The following is a 21,598-nucleotide window of genomic DNA, read 5'->3' as shown; positions in this document are numbered from 1 at the left end:
GCAGAATGGAGCTGATTGCTGGCAGGAGAGCACGTCTGACCTGGACAATCAGTTACATTGGGAACAGGGGGCAGATGATAGGGTGAGTGGAGCTCAGAAAAATCTACTGCTGTTCGGCCAAACTCTGGAACAAGATATCAATTTACAGTCAGAAAATATCAAATCACGTGAAGGGTTAGAAAATGCCGTGGGGACTTTGAGGAAGTGAATTCAGCCACAAAGTGACACCTCCCCTGAAGCAGACCAATCCCCGTGTTTAGCTAAAATCAAACAACCTGAGACACAAATCAGTCACCAGCGAGCAGATGTAGTTGTTTTCTCCAAAACAAAAATCACTGAAAGCACTCCTCCCTCTCCTCTGCCTCGCCTGTGTGATAAGGGAATGCAGGTGTGTGAGGTTAGCCATGACTTCGGCACCATCATGATCCACAACCCTTACTCCAAGTTGGTTTGCCCAGTTGAAGGAATTCTTAAAGCAGCGTGTTTTTTGCAAGTATCATAGATTCGAAGAATTCGTTTGGAAAGGGAATAAAAATTAATTTAATTTGAACTGCCGTGTGTTTCTGTTTGAAATAAATTCAGACTGTACTAAAATGTGAAAGGAATGTATTTGGGTTTGAAATTAAGTTGTTCAAGGTTAGAATTGTGAAGGCCAATTTGCTCCCAAAACACAAAGATCAGGCTTCAGTTTGGCAGCAAAACAGTTCCAACTTTCCAAAACATCTGAGTTAAAATTGTTGAGATTTGGTTCACAACATATTTCACAAAGTATTTCTTTCAACTTTGATTAAGTAGCAAATATTGGAAATTGGCATTTACAAAAAAGACAGACAAAAGAGATGAAATTTGAGCAAAATTGAAGAAAATGACATGAGAGAAGTTTTTTAAATTATGTAAGTTGATGCAATTGCCAAGTTTCCTCTGCCCACTCCCCGCCTCTCTCGGTTCCACAGAGAAGTTAACCCTTTCAGCAGACAGTTGATTTTTATAAATCTCCAAACAGCCTTTGTTTTTTAATGTAACCTGTGATTGGACATATTAACTCACTGGGATCTTGGCCAGAGCCAGATGGATTGTTTTTTTAAACAGGTGATGACGGTTTCACTCACAAACAATCCGAGTGAAGGCCGCAGTTTTGAGAATTAAAGCAAAGAATAAAAGACTTTGCCTTTCAGAAAGCCAACAAGCCTGCTTTTGAGATTAGAATCGATAAATATCTGACATGGGTTGCTATTTCAAGCATTTAAAATGGAAATTACCTGGTGTTTAAGGGAAAGAACAAAATTGATAATGCCTGGAATCAAACAGAAATGTTCGGTTTCTGTTAAAAGATATTATGAGAATACTTAATGATTTATTTGACTCCAAAGATTCTCCAGAACTCCTGAAAGTGTAGTTTAAAGCAATCCATACATTTGGGTGTTTATGAAGATTTGAGTGAAAGGGAAGTCCAGATGAGATGAATGAGGTGACAGTTTTCTCTTGGAGATATTTGTTTCTTTGTCTATGAACTATTTGAGAGAACGGAATTTGATAATCTGGCCATCATATGAGACATTGGGACTGTACAGGGGGAAATAAGCAAAGACGTTGAGATGAAGAACCCCTTTGACTCTGACTTTTGACTTTCTTCTGAAGATTCTTCCAGAATTATTTAATGGTGCTTCCTTTGTAAGAAAGTGGAATCCAGGATGATGAAACTGATTGGTAAAAAACATAGCACAATCCTAAAAGACCTGATAAACCTTCCACAAATGTAAAACAATGATTTGTTGGAGAGGGAAAAGAGATGCCAACAAGCATGACAAAAGTCTGTCTGGTTAAAAATAAAATGAGAGGCAACGTTTAACAGGGAGGGACGTGTGTGAAGATGGCTGATGAGCCTGAGACTCCAACAGGGGGTTAAAGAAGGAATTGGAACACCGATGTGAGATTGCAGAAGTGGTTTGTAAATTAGAACAAAGAACAAAACAGCACAGGAACAGGCCCTTCGGCCCTCCAAGCCCGCGCCGCTCCCTGGTCCAAACTAGACCATTCTTTTGTATCCCTCCATTCCCACTCCGTTCATATGGCTGTCTAGATAAGTCTTAAACGTTCCCAGTGTGTCCGCCTCCACCACCTTGCCTGGCAGCGCATTCCAGGCCCCCACCACCCTCTGTGTAAAATATGTCCGTCTGATATCTGTGTTAAACCTCCCCCTCTTCACATTGAACCTATGACCCGTGAAGGAACTGACATCCGACAGTACACGGTGGAACTGCACTGAAGAATAAAGGGTGGCATGGTGGCACAGTGGTTAGCACTGCTGCCTCACAGCACCAAGGACTCGGGTTCAATTCTGGCTTTGGGTGACTGTGTGGAGTTTGCACATTTTCCCCATGTCTGTGTGGGTTTCCTCCAGGTGCTCCAGTTTCTTCCCTCAGTCCAAAGATTGGCAGGTTAGGTTGATTGGCCATAGTAAATTGTCCCTTCATGTCAGGGGAACGAGCAGGGTAAATAAGTGGTATTATGGGGATAGGGCCTGATGGGATTGTGGTCTGGGGAAATGCTTAGGAAATCAGAAGCACAAAGGGACTTGTAAGTTCTGGTTCAGGACTCTCTTAAGGTTAACGTGCAGGTTCAGTTGACAGTTTGGAAGGCAAATGCAATGTTAGCATTCATGTCGAGAGGGCTAGAATACAAGAGCAGGGATGTACTTCTGAGGCTGTCTAAGGCTCTGGTCAGACCCCATTTGGAGTATTGTGAGCAGTTTTGGGCCCCTTATCTAAGGAAGGATGTGCTGGCCTTGGAAGGGGTCCAGAGGAGGTTCACAAGAATGATCCCTGGAATGAAGAGCTTCTCGTATGAGGAATGGTTGAGGACTCTGGGTCTGTATTCATTGGAGTTTGGAAGGATGAGGGGGGATCTAATTGAAATTTACAGAAGACTGAGAGGCCTGGAGAGAGTGGACGTGGAGAGGGTGTTTCCACCAGTGGGAGAGTCGAGAACTCGAGGGCACAACCTCAGAGTGAAGGGATGATCCTTTAAAACAGATGAGGAGGAATTTCTTCAGCCAGAGTGGTGAATCTTTGGAAGGAGAGCTGTGGAGACCCGGTCATTGAGTGTCTTTAAGACAGAGATAGACAGGTTCTTGATTAATAACTGGATCAAGGGTTACGGGGAGAAGACAGGAGAATGGGGACAAGAATCAGATCAGCCATGATTTAATGGCAGAGCAGATTCGACGGGCCAAATGGCCTAATCCTGCTCCTATATCTTATGGTCTTATGATTACATTAGAACGGTCTGGGTATTCTGTATCTGAGATCATCAATATAATTTCTCCCATTGATCACTGGTTTTTAATAAAGTTTTACCTTGATACTGTGACATTGGTTTCCGGAGTATAATTGCCACCTTGTCGGAGAAACCCACTAACAAATGGTGTGGAAGGGGTTCTGGGTTAATTAGCAGAACGACAGGCAGAGTCTGAGGTTTAGCAACAGCTGGGGAGGAAAGAGTTACAGGGATTCCCTGTACTGCCTGGGGTGGTGGTGGAGGCAGATACAATAGGGGCTTTTAGATAAGCACATGAATATGTAAGGAATAGAGGAATATGGACCAAGGGCAGGCAGAAAGGAATCGTTTAATTTGGCATCATGTTTAACGCAACATCGTGGGCTGAAGGGTCTGTTCCTGTGCTGTACTGTTCTATGTTCTATTTGTGATCTCCATTTAGAAAAAGGAAACAGAGGCACTGGAGGAGGGGCAAGAAAGATTCACAAGAATAATCCCAGAACTGTAATCACTTGTGAACTCACTGGTGTTTCACCAAGTTTGCTGACTGAGTGAATCACAGTCAGAGCAGGTGACCAGCCTCTGCCCAGTGTGAACTCACTGAAGTACCCATGGGTTGGATGACTCAGTGAATCCCTTCCCACACTGAGAGCAGCTCCCCAGTGTGAACTCGCTCGTGTTTCAGCAGTGCTGAAGATATTCGAAATCTCTTTGAGCAGTGAGAGCAGCTGAACGGTCTCTCCTCAGTGTGAATGCGCTGGTGGGACATCAGCTCTGAGAGCTTTTGAAGCCACTTCCACAGTCAGAGCATTTGAAAGGCCTCAGATTGGTGTGAGTGACTTTATGTCTGAGCAGGCTGGATGACTGAGTGAATCCCTTCCCACACAAAGAGCAGGTAAATGGTCTCTCCCCAGTGTGAACTCGCTGGTGGGACACCAGTTCTCCAGAGCTTTTGAATCTGCTCCCACAGTCAGAGCATTTAAAGGATCTCTCATTGGTGTGAGTGAGATTATGACTCAGCAGGTGGGATAACTGAGTGAATCCCTTCCCACAGTCAGAACAGGTGAATGGTCACTCCCCAGTGTGAACTCGCTGGTGTCTCTGCAGATTGGATGAGCTTTTAAACCTCTTTCTGCAGTGAGAGCATCTGAACGGTCTCTCCTCAGTGTGACACCTGGTGGGACACTGGTTCTCCAGAGGTTTTGAAGCCAATGCTACAGTCAGAGCATTTAAACGTTCCCTCATTGGTGTGAGTGAGATTGTGTTTCTGCAGGCTGGATAACTGAGTGAATCCCTTCCCGCACACAGAGCAGGTGAATGGCCGCTCCCCAGTGTGACTGCATCGATGAGATTCCAGCTGTGATGGGACCCTGAATCGCCTCCCACAGTCCCCACATTTCCACGGTTTCCCCCTGGTGCGGGTGTTCTTGTGACTCTCCAGGTTCAACAATCAGTTAAATCTCACACAGAACACGGGTACAGTCTCTCCCCGCTGTGAACGCTGCGGTGTATTTTCAGGCTGTGTAACTGGTTGAATCTCTTCCCACACAGTACACTGGAACACACTCACTCGGGTGTATCTGTGTCTCAGTGATTTTTCAGTTACATTTATGTTAAAAAAAATTCTGAAGCAGACAGAACAGAAAAAGATTTCTCCTTTTAGATTCAAAGGCCAATGATATTCAGGTCCTGATCAAATGAATAAATCTGTCAGGTCTTGATGTGTTGTTTGATTTGAGATTTCTGCCTGTAAATCCTCACCTTCTGCAAATCTATCGTGCAAAAGGAGTTTATAAGATTCATCAGTGTCAGTACAGGATAGAAATTCAGAACAGACAATTCTAGTTTCTATGGAACATTCTTTCCTCTCTCATTCCCCAAAAGCTGTAAATCTCCATCCCACACACTCTCCCTCCATTCTCACTCTGCTGTATCTAATATTCACCCTACCAATTCTTCAAAAGGTGCTGATTCAGGCTGATTGACAGATCTATGCTCACTGCTTCCTGTCCTGGGTGTGGAGATGTCGGCGTTGGACTGGGGTAGACACAGTAAGAAGTTTCACAACACCAGGTTAAAGTCCAACAGCTTTATTAGTAGCAGGAGCTTTCGGAGCACTGCTCCTTCATCAGCTGTGTGCAGGATTTGGTTCGCAAACAGGGCACATATAGACACAAACTCCATTATAAGATAATGGTTGGAATGCGAGTCTTAACAGGTAATCAAGTCTTTCCAGGTACAATGTGAGTGGAGAGAGGGTTAAGCACAGGTTAAAGAGGTGTGAATTGTCTCAATGTTGTCTCAATTGTCTCACGTTGTTTCTATCTTAAAGACTTGATTAGCTGTAAGTATTCGCATTCCAACCATTATTCATGTAAATTGAGTCTGTGTCTTTATCTGCCCTGTTTGTGAACAGAATTCCCACTCACCTGAAGAAGGGGCTTGGAGCTCCGAAAGCTTGTGTGGCTTTTGCGACCAAATAAACCTGTTGGACTTTAACCTGGTGTTGTTAAACTTCTTACTGAATTGTCTCAAGCCAGGACAGTTAGTGAGATTTTGCAAGCCCAGCAAGTTGTGGGGGTTACAGATAGTGTGACATGAACCCAAGATCCTGGTTGAGACCGTCCTCGTGTGTGCGGAACTTGGCTATCAGTTTCTGCTCAGCGATTCTGCGCTGTCGTGAGTCTTGAAGGCCGCCTTGGAGAACACTTACCCGAAGATCAAGGGCATTCAGCCTCTGATCTTTGGGTAAGTGTTCGCCAAGGCGGTTTATAGTTTAGTTTTGATTGTTTATTAATTAGTGTCACAAGGAGGCTTACATTAACACTGCAATTAAGTCACTTGAAAATCATGAAAAAAGTGCAAACAATCTATGAAGTTACTGTGAGAGTCAGCATGGACTCGAGTTGTCCAATGGACTCCTTCTGTGCTGTAATGACTCTATAACTGGAAATATATAATGTAGCTACAGTACAATATGACAAGATTGGAATGATAAATGCATTTATTGCAGGACCAGGAATAAACCTGGCTGATATAACAACACTGGACATATGTCTGTCCTATATTAATTTACTGTCCCCTTAAATGTCAGCCATCCCCTGGGGAAACCAGCCCTTCAATTGTGAACATTAGGAAAGAGACCATCCTTTTAGCCAGACAAATAAATGTGTCAAGCTGAGGGAGCAAAGGATGTCAATGTCTTTAAGAGAGAGGGAGACCTGGGCCAACCTTTCTAGAGTCTGCAGCCTCCCTGGATTCACTTCCTTCCTTCAGTTGCTGCAAGTCCCCAATTTCCCCCAGAATGAGAAAAGAAATGGAAAGGGGGAGAAAAGAAAGTGTTTTACTCTCAGATGTTGGAGACAGGAGGAAGTTTCAGTCTGTCTGAAGCGCAATCTTCATTCACGCAAAGCCGGCGCTCTGATGAGCTGGAGAACCAGAGTCCTTTCGGTCCTCCAACTCTTCCTATGAGTGAACACCTCAGAAGGGCAGGGGATGGACTCTCCCCTGGACATGCGCCTCTCCCTTGGACAGCCGCCGTCCTTGGCCGGGGGGAGGGGGAGATCACTGAGCGGCTTCTCGCTCTGGCCGGAGCTGTCAGCCGGTTGCCTGGAAACCTTGGCTCGATGTGGTGTAGGCGGAGGGGGAACAATGGGTGGGGGCGGGGCTCCCGGGTCCGCGCGCCCGGGCCTGCTCACTGGAAACTGGAGAGGTCACCGCGGAGCAGAGTGATTCCTATTGGCTAATTCAAGGATGGCTCCACTGTGATGTCACAAAGGGGAAGTTGGCCAATGATGATGTAATTTAAACAATGCCTGAGATCACTTCACTTCTTGGTCATAGAACATAGAACATAGAAAGCCACAGCACAAACAGGCCCTTCGGCCCACAAGTTGCGCCGATCACATCCCCACCTCTAGGCCTATCTATAGCCCTCAATCCCATTAAATCCCATGTACTCATCCAGAAGTCTCTTAAAAGACCCCAACGAGTTTGCCTCCACCACCACCGACGTCAGCCGATTCCACTCACCCACCACCCTCTGAGTGAAAAACTTACCCCTGACATCTCCTCTGTACCTACACCCCTGCACCTTAAACCTGTGTCCTCTCGTAGCAACCATTTCAGCCCTTGGAAATAGCCTCTGAGAGTCTACCCTATCCAGACCTCTCAACATCTTGTAAACCTCTATCAGGTCACCTCTCATCCTTCGTCTCTCCAGGGAGAAGAGACCAAGCTCCCTCAACCTATCCTCATAAGGCATGCTCCCCAATCCAGGCAACATCCTTGTAAATCTCCTCTGCACCCTTTCAATGGCTTCAACATCTTTCCTGTAATGAGGTGACCAGAACTGTGCGCAGTACTCCAAGTGGGGTCTAACCAGGGTCCTATAAAGCTGCAGCATTATCTCCCGACTCCTAAACTCAATCCCTCGATTAATGAAGGCTAGTACGCCGTACGCCTTCTTGACCGCATCCTCCACCTGCGAGGCCGATTTAAGAGTCCTATGGACCCGGACCCCAAGGTCCTTCTGATCCTCTACACTGCTAAGAATGGTACCCTTCATATTATACTGCTGCTTCATCCCATTGGATCTGCCAAAATGGATCACTACACACTTATCCAGGTTGAAGTCCATCTGCCACTTCTCCGCCCAGTCTTGCATTCTATCTATGTCTCGCTGCAACTTCTGACATCCCTCCAAACTATCCACAACACCACCTACCTTGGTGTCGTCAGCAAACTTACCAACCCATCCCTCCACTTCCTCATCCAGGTCATTTATGAAAATGACAAACAGCAAGGGTCCCAGAACAGATCCCTGGGGCACTCCACTGGTCACTGACCTCCATGCAGAGAAAGACCCCTCCACAGCCACTCTCTGCCTTCTGCAGGCAAGCCAGTTCTGGATCCACAAGGCAACAGCCCCTTGGATCCCATGCCCTCTCACTTTCTCAAGAAGTCTTGCATGGGGGACCTTATCGAACGCCTTGCTGAAGTCCATATAGACCACATCCACCGCTCTTCCTTCGTCAATGTGTTTGGTCACATTTTCAAAGAACTCAACCAGGCTCGTAAGGCATGACCTGCCCTTGACAAAGCCGTGCTGACTACTTTTGATCATACTAAACTTCTCTAGATGATCATAAATCCTGTCTCTCAGGATCCTCTCCATCAACTTACCAACCACTGAGGTTAGACTCACCGGTCGGTAATTTCCCGGGCTGTCCCTGTTCCCTTTCTTGAATATAGGGACCACATCTGCAATCCTCCAATCCTCCGGAACCTCTCCCGTCTCCATCGACGATGCAAAGATCATCGCCAAAGGCTCCGCAATCTCCTCCCTCGCCTCCCACAGTAACCTGGGGTACATCCCATCCGGTCCCGGCGACTTACCAACCTTGATGCCATTCAATAGTTCCAACACATCCTCTTTCTTTATGTCCACATGCTCGATTCTTTCTGTCCACCGCAAACCAGCAGTACAACCACCCAGATCCCTTTCCACCGTGAATACCGAGGTAAAGTATTCATTAAGCACCTCCGCCATTTCTAATGGTTCCGCACAAACTTTTCCCCCTTCACCTTTTAAGGGTCCTATGCCTTCACATCTCATCCTTTTACTCTTGACATATTTGTAGAAAGCCTTGGGATTCTCCTTAATCTTACCCGCCAAGGTCTTCTCATGACCCCTTCTCGCTCTCCTAATTTCCTTCTTAAGTTCCTTCCTACATCCCGTATACTCCTCTAAATCCTTAACACCTCCTAGCTCTCTGAACCTTCTGTACGCCTCTCTTTTCTTATTCACCAGGTTCATCACAACCTTCGTGCACCACGGTTCCCGTACCCTACCAACACCCCCCTGTCTCATCGGAACGTTGTCATGCAGAGCTCCAGACAAACATTCCTTGAAAATCCTCCACTTTCCTTCGGTACTTTTCCCCAAGAATGCCTCCTTCCAATTTACCCGTCTAATTTCCTCCCTGATGACACTGTATTTCCCTTTACTCCAGAGAAACACTTTCCTAGCCTGCCTGATCCTATCTCTTTCCAATGCTATCGTGAAGGAGATAGAATTATGATCGCTATCCCCAAGATGCTCACCCACCGAGAGATCCTCCACCTGTCCAGGTTCATTAGCCAGCACCAGATCAAGTACAGCCTCTCCTCTAGTAGGCTTATCCACATACTGTGTCAGGAAACTCTCCTGGACACACCTAACAAACTCCTCTCCATCCAAACCCCTAGCCCTAGGGATATTCCAATCTATGTTTGGGAAATTAAAATCTCCCATCACGACAACTCTGTTATTCCTACATCTCTCCAGGATCTGTTTCCCCATCTGCTCCTCAACATCTCTGTTACTATTGGGCGGCCTATAGAAAACACCCAGCAAAGTTACCGACCCCTTCCTGTTCCTAACCTCCACCCACAGAGACTCCGTAGTCAATCCCTCCACGGCGTCCACCTTCTCTACAGCCGCGACACTATCCCTGATCAACAGTGCCACTCCCCCCCCTCTCTTGCCTCCCTCCCTGTCCTTCCTGAAACATCTAAAACCCGGCACCTGAAGCACCCAGTCCTGTCCCTGAGACATCCAAGTCTCCGTAATGGCCACCACATCACAATTCGAAGCAGCAATCCACGCTCCAAGCTCATCCACTTTATTCACTACACTCCTGGCATTAAAATAGACACATCTCAGACCTTCAGCCTGAGCATTTCCCTTCTCCATCACCCGTCTAACCTCCCTCTTACCCTGTCTACATTCCTTATCTATTTGCGAGCTAACCTCCTCGCTCTCAGTCCCCTCATTTCGATTCCCTCCCCCCAACCTTTCTCGTTTAAAGTCTCTCCAGTAGCCTTAGCCAACCTTCCCGCCAGGATATTGGTCCCCCTGGGATTCAAGTGCCACCCGTCTTTTTTAAACAGGTCACACCTGCCCCTAAAGAGGTCCCAATGATCCAAGTACCCAAATCCTTGTCCCTTGCTCCAGTCCCTCAGCCACGCATTCATTCTCCACCGATTCCTGTTCTCACTCTCCCGCGGCACAGGCAGCAATCCCGAGATTACTACCTTTGCATTCCTCTTTCTCAGCTGTCTACCTAACTCCCTATATTCTCTTTTCATGACCCCTTCCCTCTTCCTACCTATGTCAGCAGTACCTATATGCATCACGACCTTCGGCTCCTCTCCCTCCCCCTTCAGGATTTCTGGGACTCGACCAGAGACATCCCGGACCCCTGCACCAGGGAGGCAAACCACCATCCGAGAGTCCCGTCTGTGTCCGCAAAAACGCCTATCTGACCCCCTCACCGTAGAGTCCCCAATTAGCACTACCCTCCTTTCCTTACCCTTTTGCACTACTGGGCCAGGCTCAGCTCCAGAGACACTGCCACTGCTGCTTCCCCCAGGTGGGCTGTCCTCCCCAGTAGTACTCAGACAGGAGTACTTATTATTAAGGGGCACATCCACCGGGGTGCTCACCATCAACCGAGCTTTCTCCTTCCTCACTGTTACCCAGTTACCCTCCTCCCGTGGTCCCGGTGTGACCACCTGCCGATAGCTCCTGTCAATGACCTCCTCACTATCCCTAACCCGGCGAAGGTCCTCGAGCTGCAATTCCAGTTCCCTAACATGGTCCCTTAGGAACCGCAGCTCAACACACCCAGCACAGATATGGTCGTCCGGGAGGCTAGGAGCCTCCAGGACCTCCCACATCCTACATTGGGAACAACATACTGACCTCACACTCATAATTGCCCTTTTAAACACACAGGGAAAAAAAAAGTGAATGAAAATTTTAAACTTACCTTTCCTCCTCCTGTTTTCTCCAAAGCCCTGCTCTCACTGGGTCTTTTTTTTTAGGTTAGAGGAGGAGGGAGGGTGGGATACTCTACAAGTGTAGAGTATCGGGATTCCTCTCTGTTCCAATTTATTGGGGAAAAAAAAAATCTCTCTCTCCCAGACCTCCCTGCGCGACCACTTCCGGGTTCAGATATTTTAAAAAAAACCCCGCGAAAAAGTAAGTTAAAAAATAAAAGCGCTTACCCGCAGCACTCTTCTCGCGAATCTCTCCCTCTCTGCTGTACTTCCAAGAAGCAATGAGGCCGATTCACTGAGGTGAGTAACTTTTAAAAAATCTCTCCCTCCCAGACCTCCCTGCGCGACCACTTCCGGGTTTAGATATTTTTTTAAAAACCCCGCGAAAAAGTAAGTTAAAAAATAAAAGCGCTTACCCGCAGCACTCCTCTCGCGAATCTCTCCCTCTCTGCTGTACTTCCAAGAAGCAATGAGCAATGGTCAGACCCCCTTTTCAGTCCAGTGCTACTTGGAGTTTACCGTCAATTCAACAACTATTGGGTTACAAGTCCCTCACAGTTCTGATCACAAATTCATGATAAAATAATTTAAACAATGCATGAGAACGCTTCTTAACTAACTACCTACCACTGTTTGTTGATTGGTCAGACCCCCTTTTTACAGATTCAGGAATCTCAGCCACTGAACACCAGCCAGTCCTGGAATAAGTTTAATTCTAACTCATTCTGAGTAAATATTCTCACCAGGTCCTCTGTTGGGGCCCTGCTAAGCAGCTTTAATGGTTCATGATTGCAGAAACTGAGCAGTCACAGGAACGTGGTCAAGATAGTCCAGTCCCATAATGCCTCACATTCAATCTGCTGTCCTTCAATTATAACAGAATATGTGGCTGTATGTAGCTGCCTCGGCCGTGGTCAACCCCAACACTGCCTTCTTGAACTGCTACAATGCCGAAGGTGTAAGTGCACCCACAGTGCTGTTAGGGAGGGATTTCCAGCTACACATTCCACATTTCCTCTAGACTGTGGGTGGATATCAGATTGATACATTTCATTCAACTGCACCCAAGCTGAGTTATTGAAATTCCTTTATTGTACGGGACAATATATTCATTATTTCTTTAAAACAGAAATTAAACATTCCCATTTGATTTCAGGTATTAACATATTCTGTTAGTTTGTTCTTTATTGTCGATGTCAGGCTGGGGTTGTTCCTCTTGGAGCAAAGGAGGTTGAGGGGAGATTTGATAGAGGTGGACAAGATTCTGACAGGTTTAGATAAGGTGGACAAAGAAAAGCTGTTCCCATTAGCTGACGGGACAAGGACGAGGGGGTCACAGATTTATGGTTTTGGATCAGAGATGCAGGGGGGGATGTGAGGAAGAATATTTTGATGCAGCGAATGGTAATGACCTGGAACTCGCTGCCTACGAGGGTGGAGGAAGTGGAGACAATAAACAATTACAAAGGAAATTGGATGGGCATTGGGAGGTTTCAAACAGAAATGCTGACTAAATATCTCTGAACTTCCTAACACCCGGTCACTCTGTGATCCTTGCGAAATCTGATACCAGATATTCACAACAAGACTCAAAGAGCATCAGCCCACTGGAGGCAAAGTCATGAGACCGGCCAGTCCAGCAGAAAGAAACCCTCCGACCCTCCCCATTGACCAACTGTGAGAATGAACAAAATGCAGTCCTGGATGTAATTGAGAGCAGAAACAATAACAGCAGAATCCAACCTCTGGAATCACTCGTGAGCGTTTTGGTGTCTCAGCAGGTGGGATGAAGCTCTGAACCCCTTCCCACACTGAGAGCAGGTGAATGGCCTCTCCCCAGTGTGAAGTCGCTGGTGCGTCTGCAGGCTGGATAACTGAGTGAATCCCTTCCCACACTGAGAGCAGGTGAATGGTCTCTCCCCAGTGTGAACTCGCTGGTGTTTCTGCAGGTGAGCTAATTGACTGAACCCCTTCTCACACTGAGAGCAGGTGAATGGCCTCTCCCCAGTGTGAAGTCGCTGGTGCGTCTGCAGGCTGCATAACTGAGTGAATCCCTTCCCACACTGAGAGCAGGTGAATGGTCTCTCCCCAGTGTGAACTCGCTGGTGCTTCTGCAGGTTAGCTAATTGACTGAACCCCTTCTCACACTGAGAGCAGGTGAATGGTCTCTCCCCAGTGTGAACTCGCTGGTGTGTCCGCAGGGTGGATAAATCAGTGAATCCCTTCTCACACTGAGAGCAGGTGAATGGTCTCTCCCCAGTGTGGCTGCGCCGATGAACTTCCAGCTGAGATGGGGCTCTGCATCCCTTCCCACAGTCCCCACATTTCCATGGTTTCTCCATGGTGCAGGTGTCTTTTCCTCTCTCTTGAGTTGAAGACTCGTCCACACACAGAACAGTCTCCCCCCGCTGTGAATGGTGTGATATTTATTCAGGCTGTGTAACTGGTTCAAGCTCAGTGTACTGGAACACTCTCACTCCAGTGTGGCAGCGTGTTGGCTCTTTTCCAGTCACATTAATGTTTGAAATCTTTTCAAGTCATCAGACCGGACAACCATTTCTCCTCGATTCAAAGGCCGATGATATTCAGGTCCTAAGGAATATGACTCTGTCAGATCTAGACACAACGTTTGAGATTTCAGCCTGTGATTCCTCTTTCAGTATCCTGTAAAACAAGTTTACAGAGGTCATCAGTGTCAGTGCAGGATAGAAATTCAGAACACACAATTCTAGTTTCTATGGAACATTCTTTCCTCTCTCCAGACTCGAAACATTGGCTCTATTCTCTCTCTATCTGGGGGATAGCGTGGGAAATGATGCTGCGGTAGATCAGCCAATTCTCAATGAATGGTTGAGGCAGTTCGATGGGCTGAATGGCCAACTGCAGCTCCTGTTTCTTATGATTTGTGTGTCCACGACAGGAAGCAGTGAGCATGGATCTGTCAATCAGCCTCAATCAGCACCTTCAGGAGAATTGGGAGGGTGAATATTAGATACAGCAGAGTGAGAATGGAGGGAGAGTGTGTGGGATGGAGATTTACAGCTTTTGGGGAACGAGAGAGGAAAGAATGTTCATTAGAATCATAGAATTCCTACATCTTATCAACCGTCCCTGAGCCTTCATAATGAATCTCTCTTCTCAAGACATTCTTATCTCTGACTTGTCTGTGCTGCTCGCAGTCTCACAAAGCAGCTGCCTGTGTGTTGACACAAGGGGCCCTGCGAGGCAAGTTTAATGCTCCATGACTGTGTCTTTAATGACTGAATAACTATAGGAATATGGTCAAGTCAGCTAAATCACATGATGCTTTATATTTCGGTTAGTAACTGTCCATTTTGTTAACATAGCACATTTGGATATATAAATACATATAAAGGCAAAATATTGCGGATGCTGGAAAAAACAAAAACAGAAAATGCTGGAAAATGTCAGCAGGTCTGACAGCATCTGTGGAGAGAGAGTAGAGCCAACATTTAAAGTCTGGATGACCCTTGTTCTGACAAAGGGTCATCCAGACTCAAAATGTTAGTCTATTCTCTCTCTGTAAATATACATACGACAGCTGCCTCAGGCTTGGCCCACTCTAACTCCCTGCAAAAGGAGATTACAAGAGTCATGTGTCAATTGTGGCTTGAAATTAAGAAATACACATTTTTTGGGGGGTTTGAGATTGCTGTAAAAATCCTCTTCTTCTAACCATCTGTAAAAGGAGATTCCAAAATCACAGAATCTCTGCAGTGCAGAAGGAGGCCTTTTAGCCCATCGAGTCTGCACCAAGTTTCTAACAGAGCACCTTTACTCAGGCCCTATCCCTGTAACCTGATGTACGTACATCACTAATCCTTTCCTTCCCCCTCATCTTGGGACACAAAGGGACACTTTAGCATGGTCGATCAACCCACTCTTTGGAGTGTGGGAGGAAACCAGAGCACCCAGAGGAAACCCACACAGAGGGAGAATGTGCAAACTCCATACAGACAATCACCCGAGGCTGGAATTGAACCGGGTCTCTGGCGCTATGAGACAGAAGTGCTAACCACTGTGTCACCCCCAACAGTCATTTGTCAGACCTGAATATAAATCCATAACATTCTCCCCTCCTGTTTTCTAGCATAAGATTACTTAAGATGAAATATACTTACATTGGAAGCAATTCAGACAAGGTTCACTCGCTGATTTTGGGCATGAAGGGGTCTGTTTTTTGAGGAAAGGTTAGGCAGGGTGCATCTATGCTCATTGGATTTTAGATAAATGAGATGAGTGTTGGAGTGAAACTAAGACTGCGACCTTTGAAAGTTAATGCATACGGGACTGGCTGTGCCCAGCACTTATCCTGTGGTTAACAAAGATCATTCTGTTGCTGACTAAATAACGAACTAACCTTTGAGCTACATCCTGTTATTGTATAAAAAATACGGAACAGACAAAAAAAACCAGACCGCGAGGTCCAGATGGTCGGCTGAGCTTAAGATAAAGGGGAACTGAAACAATAAGTTGTGGGTTTTTGTTCACGGTTGTTTTTGAAGGAATGTGATTGGAGGTCAATTGTTGCTAGGGGAGCCCAATTGGCTAAGTACAGGTAACCACCCAAAGCTAATGACGAAGTAACCGCTAATGTCTGTATGATCAAAGTGTATAAAAGACGGCGAGCCGCCGCTCCAAATTGAGAAGGTGAAAGGCAGCATCCATGAACCCGGCCTGTCAGTCAATGACTCAAACATTGTCTCACCTGGTCACCCAAATCCTGAAGCTCCGCCCACCGGCCGCGCATGCGCTCTGCTCCCCGCTAAACAAAGATGGCGGCCACGGCACCGGGCCTGATCCCGGATAAAATCCACGGAGCTGCAAACCCGGGACCGGAAGGCTCTTATTCAGACCTTGCGGCCTGCAGCAGATGTTTATGAAGCCTCTGCTCCCTCCCCACCCCGACACCCGGCTCCATTCCTCCCTCCGCCGCACCGATTCTCACCCCTTGAAACAAACGTCTCCCGGACTCGCGGGCTCCGAGCAAAGTGACACTGCGCATGCCCCAGATACAGCGCTGCGCCTGCGTACTGGGCTCCTGTGGAGTGAATAGGGCACTTTCACACCCGCAGCGAATGCTGGGCAATAACCGCCATTGAAACTTCACAGTTAGTTCAAAATAACATTGTTAGCATTTAGAACATAGAACAGTACAGCACAGAACAGGCCCTTCGGCCCACGATGTTGTGCCGAGCTTTATCTGAAACCAAGATCAAGCTATCCCACTCCCTATCAACACACTGTCACACTCGAGTGAGTGTGTTCCAATGCACTGACTAAAGAGCTTTAACCAGTTACACAGTCTGAATAAATATCACACCATTCACAGCGGGGAGAGACTGTACCTGTGTTGTGTGTGGACGAGGCTTCAACTGATTGGCCACCCAAGAGAGTGGCAAGGACACCTGCACCATGGAGAAACCATGGAAATGTGCAGACTGTGGCAAGAGATACAGATACCCATCTCAGCTGGAAGCTCATCGGCTCATCCACACTGGGCAGCGGCCGTTCATCTGCTCTCAGTGTGGGAAGAGATTCACTCAGTCATCCAGCCTGCAGAGACACCAGCAAGTTCACACTGGGGAGAGGCCATTCACGTGTTCTCAGTGTGGGGAGGGATTCACTCGATCTTCTGACCTGCTGGTCCATGAGCGCATTCACACTGGGGAGAGGCCGTTCACCTGCTCTCAGTGTGGGAAGGGATTCATTCGGTCTTCCGACCTGCGGAAACACCAACGAGTTCACACCGGGGAGAGGCCCTTTACCTGCTCTCGATGTGGGGAGGGAATCACTCAGTCATCCCACCTGCAGAGACACAAGCGAGTTCACACTGGGGAGAGGCCATTCACCTGCTCTGTGTGTGGGAAGGGTTTCTGTGATTCATCCAGCCTGCTGACACACCAGCGAGTTCACACTGGGGAGAGGCCATTCACCTGCTCTCAATGTGGGAAGGGATTCACTGGGTCATCCCGCCTGCAGATGCACCAGCGAGTTCACACTGGGGAGAGGCCATTCACCTGCTCTCAGTGTGGGAAGGGTTTCTGTGATTCATCCAGCCTGCTGACACACCAGCGAGTTCACATTGGGGAGAAACCGTTCACCTGCTCTCAGTGTGGGAAGGGATTCACTCGGTTATCCAACCTGCGGATACACCAGCGAGTTCACACTGGGGAGAGACCGTTCAGCTGCTCTGTGTGAGAAGATATTCAGTCTTTCATCCCATCTGTTGAGACACCAACAAGTTCACGAGTGATTCCAGGGGTTGGATTCTGCTGTCATTGTTTCTGCTCTCAATTCCATCCAGAACTGCATTTTGTTCATTCTCACAGTTGGTCAATGGGGAGGGTCGGAGGGTTTCTTTCTGCTGGACTGGTCGGTCTCATGGCTTTGCCTCCAGTGGGCTGATGCTCTTTGAGTCTTGTTGCGAATACCTGGTTTCAAATTTCACACGGATCACAGAGTGACCGGGTGTGAGGAAGTTAAGAGATAGTCACTATTTCTGTTTGAAACCCCCCAATGCCCATCCAATTTCCTTTGTAATTGTTTATTGTCTCCACTTCCTCCACCCTCGTAGGCAGCGAGTTCCAGGTCATTATCATTCACTGCATCAAAATATTCTTCCTCACATCCCCCCACTGCATCTCTGATCCAAAACCTTAAATCTGTGTCCCCCTCGTCCTTGTTCCATCAGCGAATGGGAACAGCTTTTCTTTGTCCACCTTATCTAAACCTGTCAGAATCTTGTCCACCTCTATCAAATCTCCCCTCAACCTCCTTGCTCCAAGGGGAACAACCCCAGCCTGACATTGACAATAAAGAACAAACTAACAGAATATGTTAATACCTGAAATCAAATGGGAATGTTTAATTTCTGTTTTAAAGATATTGTGAATATATTGTCCTGGAGAACAAAGAAATTGGAATAGCTCACTGTGGGTGAGGTTGAATGGAATATATCAATGTGGAATCCTGGTTCATTCCAGTGAAAGTCTGGAATGTGTCGATGGGATGAATAAGTTGATCACTTTCTCTGGGAGATATTTACATCCTTGTCCATTGTTCGAGGGGGTTCAGGACAACCTGGGACTAAAAGACTAATATATCAGAATAGGTTAATTTAGAGTGAATATATTCAAGAAGAATCACAAAGTACCTGGAGTTACAAAGGTACTGTTTGCATAGAAATACATATAACCATTGTTAGTGAATTTAAACATGTATTTTTGATAACATATATTCTGTATTAAAATCATACACCTTGGCTAATGACACTCTAAGGCATGATGGTATATAGCAAGGTAAGAAGAAGCACATTCTTTGAAAACAATACAGCTACTGAGTTAAGAAAAAAAAAACTCTTATCAGTGTTGGCTCCAGACAGTACAAGCTTCCCAGACAATTGAATGAATAAGAGCATACCATTTTCCAATAAGGAAAAGCACTTTTGAATTTATGGACCTATGTATTCTCATGCTGCCAGAGAGTGACATGTTATTGGCCGAGGTAAATAATCTAGATGAATAATGATTGGTTGATGTCTGGCTGGGTGAGCAAAGTGGGTGGGGAAATGATTTTTGAAAGTTGTATAATTGTAATATTGGAAGCAATGGAATTTAGAATAGTTTGGCTGCCCCAAATTATTCTCTGACGCCCCTGGACCAGGCCTGGGCAATAAAGCACGTATTCAACAGAATTACTGTCTCTGTGAGGGCTTTGGCTCACAGGGCTTCGGCGAAGGCGAGGAAGGTTGTTTGTTTTTCTTCTGTTACACCCCCTTTTTTGTTTTATCTCCCAAAAACTAAAAAGGACATGGCTGGTATGAGTGGGAGGCCAGTATACTGCATTCGGTGTGGGATGTGGGAGTTCCTGGAGACAACTTGCCTCCCGGAAGTCCATATCTGTGCCAGATGCGTGGAACTGCAACTCCTGAAGGATCGTGTAAGGGAGCTGGAGCTGAGGCTCGATGAACTCAGTTTAGTTAGGGCAAATGAGAGATTAATAGATAAAAGTTATAGTCAGGTAGTGACACCAGGGTCTCGGAAGGAAGACACGTGGGTCACAGTTAGGAGGGGTAATAGTCAGAAGGGTGATGTGCCAGAAAGTACCCCAGTGGCAGTCTCCCATAAAAGAAAGGGATGGCAACAGATGGGAGAAGGGAAGGGAGTGAGCAGTCTGTGGAGGGATCCCCTGTGGTTGTCCCCCTCCAAAATAGGTATATTGTTTTGGATTCTGTGGAGGGGGATGACCCTCCAGGGGTAAGCCACGAGGACCAGATCGCCTCCACGGAGACAGGCTCAAGGGTCCGGAAGGGAAAGAAGCGATTTAGGAGAGCGATAGTTGTGGGGGACGCAATGGTTAGAGGCACGGACAGGCGGTTCTGTGGGAGTGAACGAGAATCCAGGATGGTAGTCTGCCTCCCTGGAGCCGGGGTACTGGATGTCTCCGAGAGGGTAGGAAGCATATTTAAAAAGGAAGGTAGTCAAACGGATGTGATTATACACATTGGTGAAAATGATGTCGGTAGGAAGAGCAGGGGGGTCATACGAGAGAAATTCAGGGAGTTGGGTGCTAGACTAAAAAGTAAGGCCTCCAGGGTAGCAATCTCTGGACTGCTCCCGGTGTCTAGTGCAAGTGAGGCTCGGAACAGGGAGATTCTACAGTTGAACGCGTGGCTAAAGGACTGGTGCAAGAGGGAGGGTTTTTAATTCATAGATAACTGGGAAATCTTCAAGTCAGGATGGCAACTGTACAGAAAGGATGGGTTACACCTTAACTGAAAGGGAGCAAATATCCTGGCTGGGAGTTTTGCGAGAGTGTTTCGGCAGGATTTAAACTAGTGTGGCAGCGGGGTGGGGAACAAAACAGTAGGTCAGTAAATACTGAGGCTGGGGTTGAGCTGGGGGCCAGGGCAAGGCTAGCTAAGAAGAGGAGCACTCTGGAGGAGGATGACCTGAGTGGGCCTGGAGGTCTGGAGTGCATCTGCTTCAATGCAGGGAGCGTAACGGGTAAAACAGATGAACTTAGGGCCTTAATGCTTATGCGGAATTTGGATGTGGTTGCGGTGACGGAAACTTGGTTAAAAGAAGGACAGGACTGGCAGCTGAATATTCCAGGGTATAAGTGTTTTAGGCGAGACAGAGGAGGGGCTAAAAAAGGTGGGGGAGTAGCGATATTAGTTAAGGAGCATGTTACCGCGGTGCAGAGGGTAGACAACTTGGAGGGGTCATGTACTGAGTCGCTGTGGGTGGAACTCAGAAACAGGAAGAGTGCAGTCACTATGCTGGGGGTGTACTACAGACCACCTCTCGGCCCACGGGAAGTGGAGGAAAGGATATGTCAGGAGATTCTGGATAGGTGCAGAAAAAATAGGGTTGTTGTAGTGGGGGACTTTAATTTCCCTGGCACAGACTGGAAAGTGCTTAGAGCTGGGGGTCCGGACGGGGAGGAATTTGTAAAATGCGTACTGGAAGGTTCTTTGGAACAGTATGTAGATAGCCCGACTGGAGAGGGGGCTATACTGGACCTAGTTCTGGGAAATGAGCCCGGTCAGGTCGTCAAAGTTTCGGTAGGGGAACATGTGGCAAATAGTGACCACAACTCTGTTAACTTTAGGATAGTAATGGACAAGGATGAGTGCTGTCATACGGGCAGGGTGCTAAATTGGGGGAAGGCTGACTATAGCCGGATTAGGCAGGAATTGGTGGATGTTGATTGGGAGAGGATGTTCGAGGGTAAGTCCGCGTCTGGCATGTGGGAGTCTTTTAAGGAACTATTGATAAGACTGCAGGATAGGCATGTGCCTGTAAAAAGGAAAGATAGGAAAGGTAGGATTCGAGAGCCGTGGATAACCAGGGAAATTGAGGATCTGATTAAAATGAAAAGGGAGGCGTACGTTAAGTCGAGGCAACTGAAAACAGATGGAGCTCTGGAGGAATAGAGAGAGAGTAGGAAAGAACTCAAACGGGGAGTTAGAAGGGCAAAAAGAGGTCACGAGATGTTCTTGGCAGGCAGGATTAAGGAGAATCCTAAGGCATTCTATTCATACGTTAGGAACAAAAGAGTTGTCAGGGAGAAAATCGGACCTCTCAGGGACAAAGGAGGGGAATTATGCTTAGGACCCAAGGGAATAGGGGAGATCCTAAATGAATACTTTGCATCGGTATTCACGAAGGAAAGGGGCGTGTTAACCGGGAGTGTCTCGGAGGGAGGTGTTGACCCGTTAGAGAAAATCTCCATTACAAGAGAGGAAGTGTTAGGTTTTTTAGGGAACATTAAAACTGACAAAGCCCCAGGGCCTGATGGCATCTATCCTCGACTGCTCAGGGAGACGAGAGATGAAATTGCTGGGCCTCTGACGGAAATCTTTGTCGCTTCTTTGGACACGGGTGAGGTCCCTGAGGATTGGAGGATAGCGAATGTGGTCCCGTTGTTTAAGAAGGGTAGCAGGGATAACCCAGGAAATTATAGGCCGGTG

General features: G+C 47.0%; 1 protein-coding gene across 1 annotated transcript; it reads right to left on the bottom strand.

Moving 5' to 3' along the window:
• Window positions 1-12,171: 12,171 nt before the first annotated feature.
• LOC144486254 (uncharacterized) lies at window positions 12,172-15,884 on the bottom strand. The gene is made up of 2 exons (XM_078204325.1): window positions 15,830-15,884; window positions 12,172-13,764 (listed from the first exon to the last, which is right to left on the bottom strand). Exon 2 carries the CDS (start codon window positions 13,440-13,442, stop codon window positions 12,852-12,854), a length of 591 nt encoding a protein of 196 aa, XP_078060451.1. The 5' UTR covers window positions 13,443-13,764; window positions 15,830-15,884; the 3' UTR covers window positions 12,172-12,851.
• Between the last annotated feature and the right edge of the window lie 5,714 nt (window positions 15,885-21,598).

The sequence above is a fragment of the Mustelus asterias genome, unplaced genomic scaffold (assembly GCF_964213995.1).
Source record: "Mustelus asterias unplaced genomic scaffold, sMusAst1.hap1.1 HAP1_SCAFFOLD_310, whole genome shotgun sequence".
Taxonomy (NCBI): Eukaryota; Metazoa; Chordata; class Chondrichthyes; order Carcharhiniformes; family Triakidae; genus Mustelus; species Mustelus asterias.
This window is presented reverse-complemented; position numbering and strand designations above follow the sequence as displayed.